The sequence below is a fragment of the Gallus gallus genome, chromosome 8 (assembly GCF_016699485.2).
Source record: "Gallus gallus isolate bGalGal1 chromosome 8, bGalGal1.mat.broiler.GRCg7b, whole genome shotgun sequence".
Taxonomy (NCBI): domain Eukaryota; kingdom Metazoa; phylum Chordata; class Aves; order Galliformes; family Phasianidae; genus Gallus; species Gallus gallus.
The window spans coordinates 16,495,693-16,513,087 of NC_052539.1; the positions used below are offsets into that span (position 1 = coordinate 16,495,693).

At 34.7% G+C, this 17,395-nt stretch overlaps 1 protein-coding gene across 19 annotated transcripts in view; it reads left to right on the forward strand.

Annotated features, from left to right (window-relative positions):
* Positions 1 to 17,395, forward strand: part of TTLL7 (tubulin tyrosine ligase like 7) — a 79,789-nt gene that overhangs the window by 55,720 nt on the left and 6,674 nt on the right. For 16 of the 19 annotated variants that reach the window (XR_001467863.4, XM_015290883.4, XM_015290879.4 and 13 more), the window contains 7 exons: positions 200 to 335; positions 909 to 995; positions 3,798 to 3,993; positions 4,628 to 4,908; positions 7,300 to 7,434; positions 9,134 to 9,214; positions 13,915 to 14,075. Coding sequence is in view for 18 of the 19 variants with exons in the window: in XM_015290883.4 (XP_015146369.2) it covers positions 200 to 335; positions 909 to 995; positions 3,798 to 3,993; positions 4,628 to 4,908; positions 7,300 to 7,434; positions 9,134 to 9,214; positions 13,915 to 14,075 (1,077 nt within the window). In the remaining variant the exon portion in view is untranslated. Of the gene's footprint in view, positions 1 to 199; positions 336 to 908; positions 996 to 3,797; positions 3,994 to 4,627; positions 4,909 to 6,127; positions 6,169 to 7,299; positions 7,435 to 9,133; positions 9,215 to 13,914; positions 14,076 to 17,395 lie in introns of those variants that run through there. The other 3 variants (XM_040704839.2, XM_040704838.2, XM_040704841.2) reach the window with 3 other exon arrangements.

Here is a 17,395-nt window from a genome sequence, read left to right on the forward strand (position 1 = left end):
AATTAGATTTGGAGAGCACTCCTAGGAGCATATGTCTCATGATATGGTATTACATAATAATTACAGATGGGATACATATGCATTACCACAGAGGCTGAATTAGCTGCATGACTTTTGTTCCTAGTCTGCTAAGTAGCTCAGAAGATACTATGCTTATCAGTAGAAGATACTATGTAATTTTTTTTTTTCCCTATTTCAGGCGAATTTACCCTCCTGATGATAAATCATTACTTGAAAAGTATGAGAGTTTGTTAGCCACTGCTTTCCAGACATTTCTTGCTGGGAGAGCCGCTTCACTTCAGCGGGAAATGAATAACCCTTTAAAAAGAATGAAGGTACTGATGCACAGAAGTGTTGTCTTGAAGTTATTTTTCTTGGAATTTGCATCCTTGCAGATTACTTTCATGATAACGATGTGTGTTGGGCAATAAATAGCACTTGATAGCATTTCCATCATCTTATTCTTTGTATAGCTTGTGGGCTAGAACCTTGAATTTGGATGAACTGCACTGGACCCACAGTGGAGACAGGCTCACTGACTTCCATTTCCCCAATCCTCAGCCTTATTCTTGGCCAAATTAGAGGTTGGCAGAAACTGCTTATGAGCTGGTCATTGCCTCCTTCTTCCTCCAGTAGTGTCCCCAACCCACTGTACGCCTGTACAGACTAGAATAAGTGATATCGTAAAACCAGCTCCGTTACTTTAAGGCATCCCATAACTCGGCTTTGTTGCCTACTTACTCAGTCAGAGATAAAGAATAGGAGAATCCTACTCTGGAGGCATTCATTGTCTTATTTCAGGTATAGGTAATTAAGTAACTTCAAAGTCCTATCAGCTGGCACTTGAACTTTGGAAGAATAGGATATGCCATGGTTTGAATTAATCATAGTGAAATTCCTGCTTCTAGGAGGAGGACATTTTGGATCTTCTGGAGCAGTGTGAAATAGATGATGAAAAACTAATGGGAAAATGCACCAGACAGCGAGGACCTAAGGTATTTGACTTTTAGATACCATTTTTCTATTCCTCTCTATAAAAATGTAGTCTGAGGATTCTAATTGGGGAATTTAGTTAGCTGATCCTGGTGGATGCTTTCTTCCCCATGCTCCCATTAGCATGTATATTTTGCTTTAAAAAAAAAAAGAAAAAAATATATGTAGGAAGAATAAAGACAATCATAATTACCTTTTGTCCAACTGAATCTCATTAAAGATTTTAACTCTATGGTATTCTTTTTCTCTCTAAGCTGTTTTGAGGAATTGTTGGGTATGGCAACAACTGTTCTACGAAAGACTGCTTGATTTTAGTGTGTGAAGTGATCTTTTATATCCATAGATTATCTCAAAAGAATGCTTTGATCTTTAGTCAATTAGTGCCACGGAGGATTTTTGAGATCATGGGATAAAAGGCACTATGAAAGCTCAAAGGATTATTTATGATTATGATGTATCTGCAGCTTTGCTTACTTGGTAAAAACGTCATACGATATATATTGGAGCCAAAATCTGATTTTAAAGTGAATCAATGTTGTTTTTAGCTTAATACTTTCTGGTTGTGCACACAGTTCGACTGAGCCTTTGCCTTAAACACACTCTGTATCTCTGCAAACTGGTAAAGATTCTTAAGTCTTGCTTTCCCTAAACCTTTAGTGCTCAGGAAATCACACTTTGCCTTGGGCACGCTCCCTTCCTTGAAGAAACAGTAAGGAATCTAAACAGCTGGAATAATTAGGAGAGAGAAAAGCATTTTTGTTCTCATTTTCCTCCATATCCATACATAAAACTGAGGGATGGAAGGTGTGTGTTCATATAAATAATCTTTGCATGTGGAAATAAAACGTATTATATATTTGCTAAAAATTTCAGCCTCTCTCTCTCTCCTTTTATTTTTTTAAATTTAATTTGAATACAATTAGGAGCTCATGTTAGAAAGCAAGGTGAGAATCTTCTGGAGCAAAGACAATTTTGTCTGCAATTAAAAAAGTGATTGAATTCTACTCGGATTGAGAAATATTTTCTGGAAATGTGTGTTTAACTTCTGGCCTCTAGAGGGCACCTTAGACTTGCATACTGGAAGGTTTGCTCTGCTGTGTTTATTACGCTGTACCTGTTGCATATGGAAAAGATCTGAGGAAATAAAATAAATACAGATATTTTAAAGGAATTTTGTTATAATTCTTATGGTATAGAATAACATGAGTTCAACTGGACAAAATGAGGTTAAGGGAAAATCAAGCTGATTGGAATTGCTAAGCAATTTACTATTTCTTATATTAAGAGGTCACTTTAAATCCAGACCTGTATTTTATTTGTCATTACTTCTTTTTGTAATTTCTTTGACCTTTCTTCTTATTCTTCATGCTTAATTGATCTGAAGTCTTGTCCAGGCTGTGTTCTTATTATTTTTCAGTATAGAAAGTATTAGGAATATGCATATGGTAAGTGGAAATAATTTCTACTTTAAAACCCATGTGATTTTTGATTGAAAATGTTTATTATTTCTAGTATAACATCAGGAATGTTTAATAAATATCTTTCCATGATACATATTATTTCATTATTAGGATACTGGGAAATTAGGATACTGAGAAGTCAGTAAGTGTTGAGACACTTCGATTTGTCCTTTTGTCAGGTAGATAGACATCATAATACTCCTTGTGTAGTCTGAACAATTGCCAGGGCTCTCCCCAGCAGGATATACCACTTTGTTCTTATTAGTTCTTCAGCTCTTCCTTTTCTGGCCAGACAGCTTGAGCCTGCATAAACATACTGTCACTGTTCAGTTAGCAGCAGAAATCTCTTTCCTTCTTTGTGTTTAGTTATTAAATATTGTCCTTCATAGTTAATATTTGTGCATTACATTATATTAAAACTTTAATGAATCCTGGGAGCTTTTCTATTTCATGCTGATCCAAACTATATTTGGAAATTACAGCATTTTTTAATGTGAGACATAATTGCTGTCTATTAAACAACTAGGAAGATGAAGTCATCACTTCTTATGGATGGGAGTTAATGGACAGAAAGCATGTAGGGGGGAAAAAGAGGGACCATATGAGACTTGTTAGGTTGATAGATATAATGGAGGACATTGCATTACTGCTGTAAGAAGGAAAATTTTCTGTTGTTATTTCCATTCTTGCAAAAGTCTCCTACTTTTTGCTCTTTATCCCACATTACCATTGGTAATAGCATGAGATTAATTACTCAATGACAGTGAATCCCACATGGGATTCCAAAGATGCCTAACATAGCCTGCTATATCCTTCCAGAATCCTGCTTTCTATAGGATGTGGGTTAATCACTTTCTCTTTCAGAAATATACCAGCTGAAGTTCCCTCAGTTACCTCAGTTATCAGTTACCTCAGAGTGATCATTGTTAAAACGCTTTTTCATTTATTGCAAATAGTAGTTAGGGATTGCAACTGATTGTAAATGGTATTCTGCATCATTTGATTTGTGATTTTAAACTTTAATCCAATATGTCGGGTAGTATAAATTGTACTTGAAATAAAATAAAACGACGTTTTCACCTCACTGTATTATGCTGCTCTTTGTGTGAGAAAGTTTGGGATTATTGTCATTATTTAATGAGCTAATTAAACTTTCCTTTTAAAATTAAGGAAAAACTTCCAGTCAAATCTGGGAGAGTTTAAATATGTACAAATGAACCTCCCTGGCTCACAAATGTAGTCTAATAGTAAATTGTTCTTCTGCTCTTTTTGGATTATGAAGAAAATTAATTTCTTTGCTTCTTTTGTTTGTTTGTTTGTTTGTGTTGTTTTGTTTTGCTTTAGCCCTTGTGTTCTATGCCAGAAATTGCACAGCCCGTAAGAAAATTTAAGAACTACAGTAGTGATAGCAGCTGTGATAGTGGTAGCAGTATGTCAGGCTCAGGAGATGAAACTGAAAAGGAAGATCACAGTGAGAAAAAAGAGAAAAAAGTATCATATGATCTTGAAGAAAATAAATATAAACCTTCAGAACGATCAGGTAAGTTAAATTATCATGTTTCTAAGCAAGTTTGGCATACATGAGAAATTATATAGAATGCTTCACTTATATTAGAATTGATTAGCATAGTAACTCAGGGTTAAATACCCTGGAAATGTTGTAAATGCTTCTCTTTGCTCTTAGATTACTTTGAGAAGAATTTCATCGTGTACCTACACAAATGTTTCTAAAACTTTATTTTTCATAGGAGCATTAGTTATTTAGACTGAATTAAAAAGCTTTACAATTATGTAAGAGCAGATGAGGGAAGCTGGGTCTACAAATATATGCCCCAGCAACAAAATTCTCTCTTCCATATTATTCCATTCAGGAAGCCTAATTAGCAGCCCCACACAGTTTTTAACCTATAGAGAATACGTACTCGGTATTAAATCTGATGCATGTTATAGAGGGCTGAGTCTACCTGATTAAAGGTGACCAGGTAGAAGAAATAAATATTCTAATAGAGCATATAAAGTATGCATTATTTGGGGATCTGGCACGAATGACTACCACATATAAAGCATGTGACACTTTAATGGATGTACACATCTGTCAGTTGTATGATAGTTACTGGTGGAAAAATGGGTCTTAAATGATGCAACTACTTGTTCAACTTTTAATTTGTCTGCAGGGAGAATGAACTGGAAGCCTTCGATTAAAAACACAAAATCTCCATCAAATTCATCCTCCTCATCATCTACAGGTCCAATAAGGCGTTCAGTAAGCTGCCCTCGTTCAATATCAATATTGTCTATGCAGTCACATGCAGCTGAGCATCGTCCCTTCTCTGCCAAAGCATCTCTGCAAACTCAGCGTGCATCTTCAGTGAATAGGTCTCGTTCTTTAAATTGCAGCCCATCTTCATCCAGAGTCTGTCAGACGTCCAGCTTGGGAACCGTGAACTCTTCAGGGGTGAGATAACATTCAAAAAAATGTTCAGTTTCTCCAAAGTTCAATAAATACATTTCTAATTTTTATAATGTCAAAAATCATGATGCATTATAGTCAATTCTATTTTGACAGATATTCAGGAATATAAGATGTCTAGACCTGTATATGTCCTTCATTTTGAAGCCTGTCCCTGAGTTAGGCAACAAAAGCATTTTCTCAGGTGGTCCAACTAAATCATGAATAGAAAAAATAAAATAGATCAAAGAATTTTAACTGCTTAGAATTTGTGTATCTGTGATATAACAGTGTATTTCTGAACCATACTTTTTTTTTTTTCTGTAATTTTTGTGTTTCAATTCATACTTTAGTGCCTGGTCTGTACCCATCACCCAGATAACTTATCTGGAGATGGGGCAATACAAATTGGCACTTGTTACCCACACTTGCAGCCCTTCTTTCCTGTGGTGAGCTTTGATTGTCAGAAATCCTTTTGTAATGCTAATTAAGTTGCTGCACAGTATTTACTATCTCTAGTAGAGATACATCTGACAGAATGCACATTGTCTGTTTTGCCTGTGAGGCTTTGTCTAAATGATGAAAAAGGATCCTTTTAAAATTGTGTGCTGACACCTTGTGAAATACTCCTTAGCATGATTTTCTATCTTTTAAAGTCAGCTAATAGAATTGGGAAGACATTAAGATTGTGTCTTCACCACAACGTGTTAAAGGTGTTGTTTTATCACATTAGCTATCTCAAGTTTAAAACGTACCCTTTTATCATCAAGATGTATTCTGAGAGCTAAATGAGACAGGGCTGATATAGATTTTTCTACTCGCATTAACTCTATATCAAATACAAATTACTGAAAGATTAAAACCAGTCTCTTGCCGTATGATGTAAAAAATTGTCTAATCTCTTAACATGAGCAAGAAACCATACTTATTTTTCACTGAGAAAGCTCTACCACAGAAATGATCTTGATATGCGGATCAATTATGTGAGGTAATAGAGCTCAGGTCGTGTTTCTTCAAATAATGTGAATAAAATTACTTAGAAAATGGATAAGAACAACTGATAATTTAGCACTATATTGTGAATGGAACTCTGATCATAATTATTTTTGCAACTAAGAACAATATACACTATATATTACTGCTAAACTAAAACTGAAATTGATAAACTAGAACTTACTAAGAAGAAATAATTTGTCTATGTTAATTTAGTTTATTGATCCTTCAGGCAAGAAAAAAAAAGGAGCATATTGTCATTTTTGGAGGCTGGTAAGATTCAAACGTACTAAACGTATGGAAACTTAAGTTTAGAATGAGCCATCTGGAATACTGCATTCAGCTCTGAGGCCTCAATGTAGTAAAGACACGGACCTGTTGGAGTATCTAGAGGGGGACCACAAAGATGGTCAGTGGGCTGGAGCAGCTTTCCTATCAACGCAGGCTGAAAGAGCTGGACTTGTTCAGCCTGGAGAAGGGAAGGCTGCAGGGAGCCATTGTAGCAGCCTTCCAGTACTGAACAGGAAAGATGGGAATCTTTAACAGTGATAGGACAAGGAGTAATGACTTGAAATTAGAGTGGAGATTTAGACTAGACATTAGCAAAATAATTCTTCACAAGGCCGGTGGTGAGGCACTGGCACAGTCTGCTGGGAGAAGCTCTGGGTGCCCCATCCTTAGAGGAAGGTGCTCAAGGTCAGGTTGGGTGGGGCTCTGGGCAGCCTATTCTTGGGGATTGGAAATAGATGATAGATAATAGATAGATAGCTTCAAGGTTCCTTCCAAACCAAGCCATTCTGTGATTTACATTCGGGAATTACAGATGTGTAATTATAGAGGTTACGATCAAAAATGGATTTGTAAATATTAAGCAATATCGTAGAAAACTGAAGAGAATGCCAGAAACCCATGGACTGGGGTGTGATTAAAATGTTTTTGCTTCTTTATGTTTCCTTGAAGACTAGGCACAAAGTCATATAATTAGCAGTTTCTGTTAAATATTAATTCAAATTTGTTGCTGTGCAAGCCTAAAATGAAGTTTTTAATAAGAATTTCTTTTAATTATATTGAATTTAATTTTGAAATCTGTTATCTTACATTTCAAATTTAGATTCTAAGTGGTAATCATTATGAACATCTATCATATATTTTCAAACAAACATATGTTCAAACTCTGCTTTTCTTGCATCTCTTTACAACTGAAAGTAACCTTGAAGGGTTAATGTACAGCAAGCCTATATAGGTATGTCAGGTACCTATCAGATACTGTGTCTATGCACTTCTCAAGTGTATTTTGTATCTCCTTGCTTAGAATTTTTTTTTTTATCAAGGAAATATCTTTGTTACCATCTGGCTATCTAATATCACACCTGATTTTTTCCCTCTGCTTAATATTGCTTTTAGAGCGAGTCCTTACTGCAGCAGAAAACTAAAGAGCAAGAAGTCGCTTTGACAAAAGAGACTCTACTCATTTTCAATGGCATGAGAATGAAGTTCCCAGGAAAAACAGACGAAGAATCAGAATTAATTATAGAAGAAGTAAGTATCTATAAATAAGAAAGAAGAATTACAGTCTAGATACTTAATGTTTATGCTACTAGAATGAAAGAAAGTAGAAAGTTCAATTTGTGATTCATGAGCTCCTGTGGCCTTAGAACTTCCATAACTCAGGATAATTCAAAGATTTCAAAAGCTTGCAGCTTTGCACACTTTCTGACCTTAAAAAAGCAGCAATGAAAACATTCTTATGTCTTCATAAAATATATGAGAAACTATCAGAAAGGTTAGGAAAAATCAGTTTTTCATCATGGAGACAGTTCAGACTTTGAAGTAAGTTAAGAATAATGTTACAATTCATTAACAGTTTATATTTTATCTGGTATTGTTAGTGCAGATCCTGACTTGTTTAATTTGAATATACTTACTGTAGAACTCAGAGAGGTATGCTGGGAGATTGCTAGTCATAACGATTGCAATTCACATTCTTTTTTTGGCTCTTATAGCCTGCTAGATTGCATTTTCTCACATCCAACATTGTTCTGAGCCTTGCCACTTGATATATGAAACAATCCCTGATCTGAAGGAGAATTAAAAAGCAACATCTAATATTCAGCTATATAATAAATAATATATGGTATTTAAATCCCTTATAGATCTCTACTGCAAAGAAACTAATGTAAGCTTGGAAAAGAAGAAGAACATAGAGAGGTTTTTCTCAATCTAGTGGAAATATAGAGGGATGTAGTCATTTAAATTAGCCCTTGTATTCTGATGTAAGTAAGCAGTCCAGGGTGTGTTAGAATTCATCAGAGTAATTTCTTAACCAGTTGGAAATGCCCTTTGTTCTCTTCTGTGAGCTTTCAAAATTGTAGAAATGTGTTGATTAAGTCTCCAATAGTCTGTGCAAACACATCACAGTGGAAAGGAACTGTCCTGTTTTTGTGGTTGATTTAGGTGATTCTAGAAGACAGCATTTGTAAGTAGCGTGTTTGGATCCTGTTCTCAGAACTAGAAATAAAATTCTTCATTAAATTTTCTCTCAGAAATGCAAGAGCACATGTTTATTTATCTACGTGTAAATTTACTCCATCTAGTGGTGCATCCTAATAGAGCACTAGCATGATTGTAAATGCTATTTCTTACTGCAGAATTCTTTTTAAAATTCATCTGGCTTTAATCAACTTCTGTTGGAAAATATTTCATCATGGAAGTAAAGAAGTAATTGTATATTATTTGTCAAGCAGAACTGGCCATAGGTCTGGAATAGAATGCAAAGATAGAATAGTAAAAATGTATGTTCACAGTTTAAGCTATTTTGTTCACAGACATTGTAAAAGGAGAATATTGCTCAACAACAACAATCATTTATAGAAAACATGTTTTCAGTGCGTATCTAATGTCTGTTACGAAACAAAGAAACTGTTATGCATTATGGAACTCATAGTGCTGTTTTGAACGAATCACAACTGTGTCAGTCAAGACAGGCTTCTATCTGCTTTGTAGTGTAGGACTGTCAAAATCCAGGTACTAAAGAGAGAAGGATTAAACTGCTGCATATATCTTGGCAAATGTCTCCGAACATAAATTTGAAAATACTTTATTTTAGAGAGAATATTTTTACACAGAGATCTTCTAGATAGTCCATATATTAAAATAGTGAATATCTGTGAAAGAAATGTCAGATTTTGATTATTTTTAATTGCAGTTCTTTTTTTCTTTTGTTTTGCAATGACTACAGATAATGGATAATTGGAAGTACCATAAAACAAAAGTGGCATCATACTGGTTAGTAAAACTGGATTCTGTAAAGCAACGAAAAGTAAGTGATACAGATTTCATTCTCTCAAGATGATCAGGTATAGACGAATAGCAGTGTGCCTACTGGTGTTTAGCAGTTTTTGGGAGTGCCTTGAGATGTTCAAATACAGGCTAGTTCCTCTAATAGATATGAATTAATTCTATTACAGATAATGATGATGCTCCATATTTAGACAAGTGTAATTATTCTGAAATATAATTGCAAAAACAATTTCTCAAAAAACTAGACTGCTGAAAGAAAAGCAAAAAAAAAAAAAAAAAATAGCCCTTGCATACCAATCTTTTTAGCAAACATTCTGAGAAGTGTACTGATTCAGCAGATCTGATTGATAAGGATAAATTAGTTAATAATTTCAGACTAGGAATGGTAAAACTCCATTAGAGTTAGAGATATTGCGCTTGGTTAGTTGAGTCTTTGGCACACAGTATTACAACAGATCATGTTAAAGAAAAAATAGGCAAGCCAAGCAAAGATTATTAACATTGTTATAATATTCAACTGTCTATTTTAGTCTCATCTGCTGTCTAGGAGCTACTGTTGTACACAGCACCTGAAAAATTCTTAATCTCCTTAAAAACTGACACAGTATAGGACGCCAGTCATATCTATGTGAGATAACGTATGTCAGTTGAAGTCATATTCCCAGTATCATATTTATTTAACTTAATGTAGAAGAAATCTTTTGAGAGTATTGTTAGTACTTAGGTGACCCCAAAGCAGTATTTGGGTCTTAGTTTCAGTCACTGACACAATACGTGGATTAGCATATCTGTTCCAGGCATTTAATTTCTGTATTTCTCAGTTTCACAATCTATTTTTATAGACCATAAAAGTAAGAAACTTCATAAAAACGCTGCACACATGATAAATATTATCATTGGAAAAGCTTGGTTGATGGTTATGGAAGAACAGGAGAACAATTTCTAATCCTCATCTCAACTTTTATAAAATCAGCCCTATGATTTTCAGGCTTTCAAACCGTATTTTATTGATCACTGCATTAAATGCTTGTTTTTGTACTGAACAGAAAATATAACCTTAACGTGATATCATTTGATAGAAATATATCTGACAATTCTAGTCAAATTATGAAGTTCAGATATTACATTGAATGTGCATCTATACAGCTTTTAAAAATTAAATTAGACATGACAGACTTGACAGCATAGGAAGCTATAACATAACTAGGATTCTTGTTTAATCATGTCAAGTGGCAGTGCTATAACTTAGCAGACTTCTTGTGCCGTTGTCAGGAATCTGTAGAGCAACCATCTTCATTTGCTGAAAAAAAATTGAACGATTTCATACCTAGACCTTTTTCTGCTGAATATTCCTTTGTCTAAAATGATCTAATTTCTTTCTCTTTACATGAATAAGTGTTGCAATGCCAATAGACGTTCACATAGGTCTTTTCCACTGTGTGCATGTGGCAGCTATAGCCTTTAGTGCAAATCTGGAGAGAGGCTTAGTGTGGATTTGTAGTCATATGGAGGAAGAGTTGCTGGGAGGATGGGGGGGGATGGACAGATTTATATACATATATATATATATATATATGTATAGCTAACATTGTCTCAAATTCATGCTGCTGCTGCAGCGAAGATTTCATTTGCAGCAGAAGTCTATGGGGCAGCTGGAGATAATAGGGGTTGTGTTGCCAGAATTGCTTCCTTTAGTCTGTGCAGCTATGAGTGGGGGTAAGGGTCACTAGATGAGGCCCATAACTGCAACTGAGATACAGGGCTTTCACAAAAGACTAGTTAAGGTGCTTTGTTTTTTTTTTTTTTCCTCTCACCCTCCACTTATTTTTTTCCTCTCTATCTGCCTCCTTTCCTTTTCTCTCTTCACCACCCCCCTAGTCTTGTTTTTTCATTCTTTTCAGAATGTTCTCCTGTAAGCACTATTGTAAGAATTTCTGAAAGCCTCCGATATACGTTAGTTATGCCCTTTATTTGGCTGGCAGTCATATAGAGGCAAGGGCACATTTACTATGTCAGGATGATACAGGTTGTTATGCTAGGCCGTTATTGGTAAAACTGCACAACCGCAAATATGGATGTCTTCGCTGCTCTTTTGGGGGGCATCACTTGCTACGTGGAAGGCTAATGATTCCTGAAGCACAAGTGGGCCCTTCATCTTTGGTTGCGCTGGAAATATATATATATATTTCTTTACTGTTTTTAGCCTAAATTCCTTCAAGCTATCAGATAGTTATTCTTGGAAGGGTAGTTCATAAAAATGGATTAACTTTGACAATGACATTGCAGCTCAGGACTGCCAAATGTAAGCTTTTGTTGATTTGAAAGAAGTGTGTTTTATATTCCAGTGGGGTGGGTAAAGCAGAAAAGAGCTCAAGGTGAAGCATATTTATGCAAGTAAGGAATCTGTCTCAAAGGTACTTTCTGCAAGTTTGTGAAATACAAAACAGAAACTCAGTCCCCTTAACTGTACTTCAGAATTACTGGCGAGTTCTAAAAAATGAGAAGAAAATACCTGGGCAATGCACTAGATTTCACAATGCTTGTCCATGACATATGTATTTTCTTAAATATTATTCTACATAATGTAGAAAAATTAAACTCTTGCTCATATTCTTGCCTGCTAACATTACAACATTACAGCAGAGTTAAAGGAGGCATTTAGAAGAAAGTTATAAAATCAATACATGCTAAAATGAAATTTAATCTCCCAATACTTTTAGGAAAAAGAGACTTCTGTATGACAGGAGTTGTGACTGCTTTGTGTTACATCGCTTTACATAATTTCTTTAAAAACTGTTTTGATGGTTACCAGAGGGTCTGTTCATCTTGTTTTGAATATACTCTTTTATAACATCTTGTTCTGTTACGCTTAGATAATTGGCTATGATGATGATGTAAATTGATGTAAACAGAAAGATGAAGGCAATCTAGGGAAATTAGCTTAGAAAAATGGGTATGTATGCTCCATGAAGTTCCAGCCCTTTTGCAATGCCTTGTCTCTTTCTTAAATGGATGATTGAGGCAGTGTTTGCAAATTAAGAACAATTAACTGTGATATTTTCCACTCTAGCGTATTGGCAATGTCAACACAGCAAAAGCAGAACAGGTTTTGTTTTTGTCCTTTTTTCCGTCCATAGTACCTGGCAGTCTGTAGCTTGCTATAAGATGCAAGGCTCTATCCTTGGTTTTCTTGACCTCCAAATGCTAAAGAAAGGGCTACTCAGTGGCATCTAATCTTTCTATCTCACTCTTGGGGAGCAAGCATGAGAGATTGCAGCGTGTTTTTTCAACTGCATTTGCAAAGATTCTGAACAGATAGGACAGCATTGTGTTCCCATTGGTTACTGTGTGCACTGGATTAAAACACCTATACATGCAGACAATCCTATATCTTCAAAGAAGAGCTCAAATAGCATGTAAATGACACATTACATCCGGGTTGTTTTTATCAGACATCCACAGGTTTGTTTGTCAAGTGTGATAAGACTATTTATGAACAGCAGTTCATTACGCAGATCTAAAAAATTGAAATTCTACATCATACCTCCATATTCTGTTTTTATTAAATCTCCTTCACCTTTTGAGACTCAGATATTTAGCCATACAAATCTGTCTTTCATGTCTGAAAGTTGCCAGAGAGAGTACCATACCTTCTAAATTTTCAAATTTGTGACACCTTATACTGAAAGAATACCTTCACCAGTTCATCACTCTCTTGAGTGTGATGCTTTTTTGGAGGTAATATTTTTATGAAGAGGCAACAAAGGTGCCCACATAACGTAAAATTATGGGTATGGTTTGTTTTGCTTTATTTTTAGTTTTTTAAAGGCTACATGCACCGTAGGCTCTTTTAGAGCAGAGCTTGGAGCTCCAAAGAGGGGCCAAGATACTACTTCAGTGTTCTGCAAGTTTACTGCTTCCTATTCCGTGTTTTTTTTGGCGTATCTGAATAAACAGATGTCAAGACATTCTTTCAGCTTGTTTCCCTCCAGTAAGTATAGAGGGAACTTGGGTGACTGACCTGAGAGAACTTACAGATGTAAAAACAGACATAATGAATCCCACTTTCCGTTTTATACTTTTATAATATAAATATATATAAATATATATATATATAAAATATCTAAAATCTCTTTCATTGCTATAGACATTACTCTTTTAAATATTTTCCTATTCCTATGCTTATTTCACTAGCTTATTTCTCAATTGAAAGCTAAATTAAAATAGTTTGATCTAGTGTAATACAAAGTTCTGACAGACATTACATAAAAAGCAGCTTTTTTAGTCTTTCAGGACATTTTAGTTCTTTATAAAATACATGGCATTTTAAAAGGGAGGGGAAAAAGAAGCAAAGATAATCTTCAAGTGTATAATATTTGGGTTGTTAATTATGTTGCTTCTAGTCTCTAATTGCATCCATTTTGTTTCTCTTTAAATGCTTTTTGTCATTTAAATTAGCTGGTATTCAACAGACTGAAAAAAATGAAAAGAACTTTCCTGTAATAAAAATAAAATATTTTGATTTCGTTTTGCAAAATTTTATTGACAGAAAAAGCGCCTCATAAAAGTTTGCTGCTGTGAACGCACAGAAATGAAATGTAGACATCTGTGGGAATTTATAGCTATGCAGTCATCCGTGTGTGCAGTGAATCAGAGAACACTTGTTTTTAGATTTTGCGATGTACCTTTCTTTGATTTGCTTCTAATACTCTCACCTAGGTTTTGGATATAGTCAGGACAAGCGTTCGTGCGGTCCTCCAGCATGTCTGGAAGGCTCCAGACATTGAAAATCTACATCTGTACCGTCTCTTTAACCGTGTATTTAATCGTTTACTTTGGAGCCATGGTCAAGGTCTGTGGAACTGTTTCTGTAATTCAGGGTAAGCCCATTTTACTTATTATCTTAATCTTTTTTTTTTTTTAATAACTTCACAGTTACGATCAATGCAGGCGTACTTTGTTGCTCATTTTCATTCAAGAGAACACTGTAATGCATTGAACTCATTTTAAAACAATGTAAAGATATAGCATAATTAGAAATCTAATAATCTAGGCCAAACGTTTCAGTAATGGAATCAGACATTTGGTAAGATTTTTACAAATATAATAATCTAAGGACACAATCTAATTTTCTAAATAGCTGAGCTTTTATTCAACTCTTTCATTTGGATAATCCACAATTTTTAGGCCAGGCCACTCAGTCAAATGTGGATTTACTCTCTAAAAAATCATTGCCATCTCAAGACTTGCAAGACAAAAGTTCAATCGCGGGTGCAACTATCTCTTGCCAAAAGCAATCTCTGTTCTGTCATTTACAAATAATGGGTCAGAATTTTTGTGCTTGAATATGTTTGCTGGTTCACACACTGGTGGGAATTTAAGTATGTGCAGAATAGGAAATGTGCTCACTGAGGTAAGCAGATATGTTTGGATTACATACATTTTTTCTAGAGGGGAAGGAGCAATCAGGCCATATTTTAAAAGTTCAACATCCTATACTTCAGAATCTACATTCCTGAAATCTATGGCATTTGTGTAAGGATTGTTTTATACCTGTGGTCTGATTCTCCAAATTTCTTGATAAAATGGAAATGTATAAGTATGAGATATATTGCATATACAAAAATTCATTTTTTTCGGAAAGTATATACAGTGTTTAAAAGAGTGGGATGGTATTTGAGTAGCTTGCATAAGATGTTTTAAGTGGTTTATTGAAGATGAACAACAAATGTAGTATGCTAATGGATATTGTATCTACAAAAGAATCAAGCTCAATATACTCTTCTCTCACAGTTATTTGTTGTATGTAGAGAACACATGTACTGTACTTGTTAATTATTTCCTAACATAATAGAAGAATGTGTTAACAAGAATGAGGGATCTGAGAGTATCCAAAAGGTCATGAGTTTTGTTGTTGTCTTACAGTTATCTTCTCACTGCTGAAGGTTTGTTGTTGTGCGAGCTGTTAAATCATCTTATATACTTTTTTACAGTCCTAAGACTTGTTAGAAGTAGCTGTCAGGAATTTAGCATGCTCAAAAAGTTAACACACAAACTTTTTCTTACACTTATTTTTCCAATCTAAAACACTTCTTTTACATAGCCCTCAGCAGCTAAAAAGTCCCTTCTTAATGGCAGGAGAGGTGTGCAGTTTTTTGCTGTCATAAAATATTATGATTATGTCCCCTTTCAGTAATGCTGTCCTTATTTTAAATCTTATTTTTAGTGTGCCCTTTTGCAAATCTTCTAATAGGCATGAAAAAAATTCATGTAAGTTTTTTTTCCTTTTAAAAATAATATATTTTGTTGAAAACCAATGAACAATTCTGTTCACTTAGCTCAGGGAAAAACAGTATTTGGGCCAGCAGAAGGGTTTAATGAAGATCAGGATTTCCCACCTAGCGATACCTTCATTCATGCAGATCAAGTCTCAGCTGACTTGAGAATGGAGCTACATTATTTGACAAACGTCTGATTCCTTGTAATAGGAGTTGGTATGTGAAAGTTTCTAAAAATACTGTAAAAAAATAATATATGAATAACCAGTATGTGTTGAGATCACTCTACATGTAACATACCTGCTACAAAATTAATAGAAGAAAGCAAGCTGAAAGGATGTTTGTATCTAGTCAATATGTAGTTTATTCGGTTGTAATAAATCACTCTTGCCACGTAATCCTCAACACAGATCTCAAGACTACCATGCAGCAGAGATCAGCTTCTCATCTGTCATCCTTCGGGTTACCTGTGCCATTTTAAAGTGCAGATTAGAATAAACAAAGGGCATGTGTAGAATTTGGGGACAAATGTGCAGAGGGAGGTATTACTGTGCTAATTAAGAAACAGTATGAGTATGTGGAAAATATATCAAGAAGTATGGCACTTTTCTTATCAATAATATGTGTGTATTACTACATAGTAAACAATTAAAACTAACAGGAAGAACCAGTTGTCCTGAGATGGTTTTAAAAAAGAATGAGAAATGATTGAAAATATTGCATAATCAAGCATAATATTCTCGAGATCTAGTAAGAGCTCAGTGATTTATTACTCATGTATGGAAACTTAAGTTACAGCATAATAAATTAAGCTTCATTGGGTAACAGTACTCCAGTCATTGTTGACTGCAGTATAATGGTGTATGAACTGAATCTGTGTAGCATATGGAGGAGATTGATCAGGAACACTTATATGAAATCTCATTAAAATTCACACATATATTTCCAAACATCAATCTTTTTTATTAGAGTAATTGTATATCATCATGCTCATAATCAACTATAATTATAGCAGTCCATATATTCTTCTTCACTGATAAAGTCTCTCATAACCATGAGAAAATAATCACAGACCTCAAAGCCCAGAACTTAAGGAATTTATCAGGAGAGTTTCTAGCAGGAGATTTTGGAGATTTATGGGTTGAATTAGAAAATAATTATGTGTAACACTGTGAATCCGGTGAACGAATGTAATACTTAGAACTTCATTTTGCTCCTTTCCACCAGATGTCACGTGGTGGAGGAAATAATAAAGACAGAAGATTAATTTTCATGCAATAGTAAATGTGAATATTTCATGGTCAGGGAACAATATTGAGAAAAATGCACTAAGGAAAGCAGTTCTTCAAGGAGTATAGTTATTCTGCTTGTTAAATAAACACCTTTGCCTTAGAAAACATGTTTCTTAATTCGTTATATGGATAAGAATTAATGAGAGAGATACTTTTGCCAGTTGAAAATTGCATATGTGGTGGAAAATCTGTAGGACTGAACAGTTTCAGCTTGCACATACTATTTAGACTAGGAATCCAAGCTGGAAAATCAGGTATACGTAGTTTGTTTTACTCAGTAATATTCATAATTGCATGCTAATACAGTGCAATTAAAAAAAAAAAAAAAATCTCATTAGACTGAAGTAGGCATGCTGGTTCTTTGATGTGTACTAAAATCCATTGTTTTAAGAACAAACATCTTACCTCAGGGATGTGAAGTCTACTACTGATCTCAGTGGGACGAGGCTAAATCATCCCAAATGCCATGTTGATCCCAAAAAATAGATGCAGCAAATTTTCCTCACTCTCTGAAGTGCTTCTTTAACAACTAAGTAGAAAACATCAAGCTTACAATGCCATCTGTGATACTGGGAAATATTTTGATGAAAAAGTGGCCTTAACAGCAACCACGTTGCCTTTAGAACATAG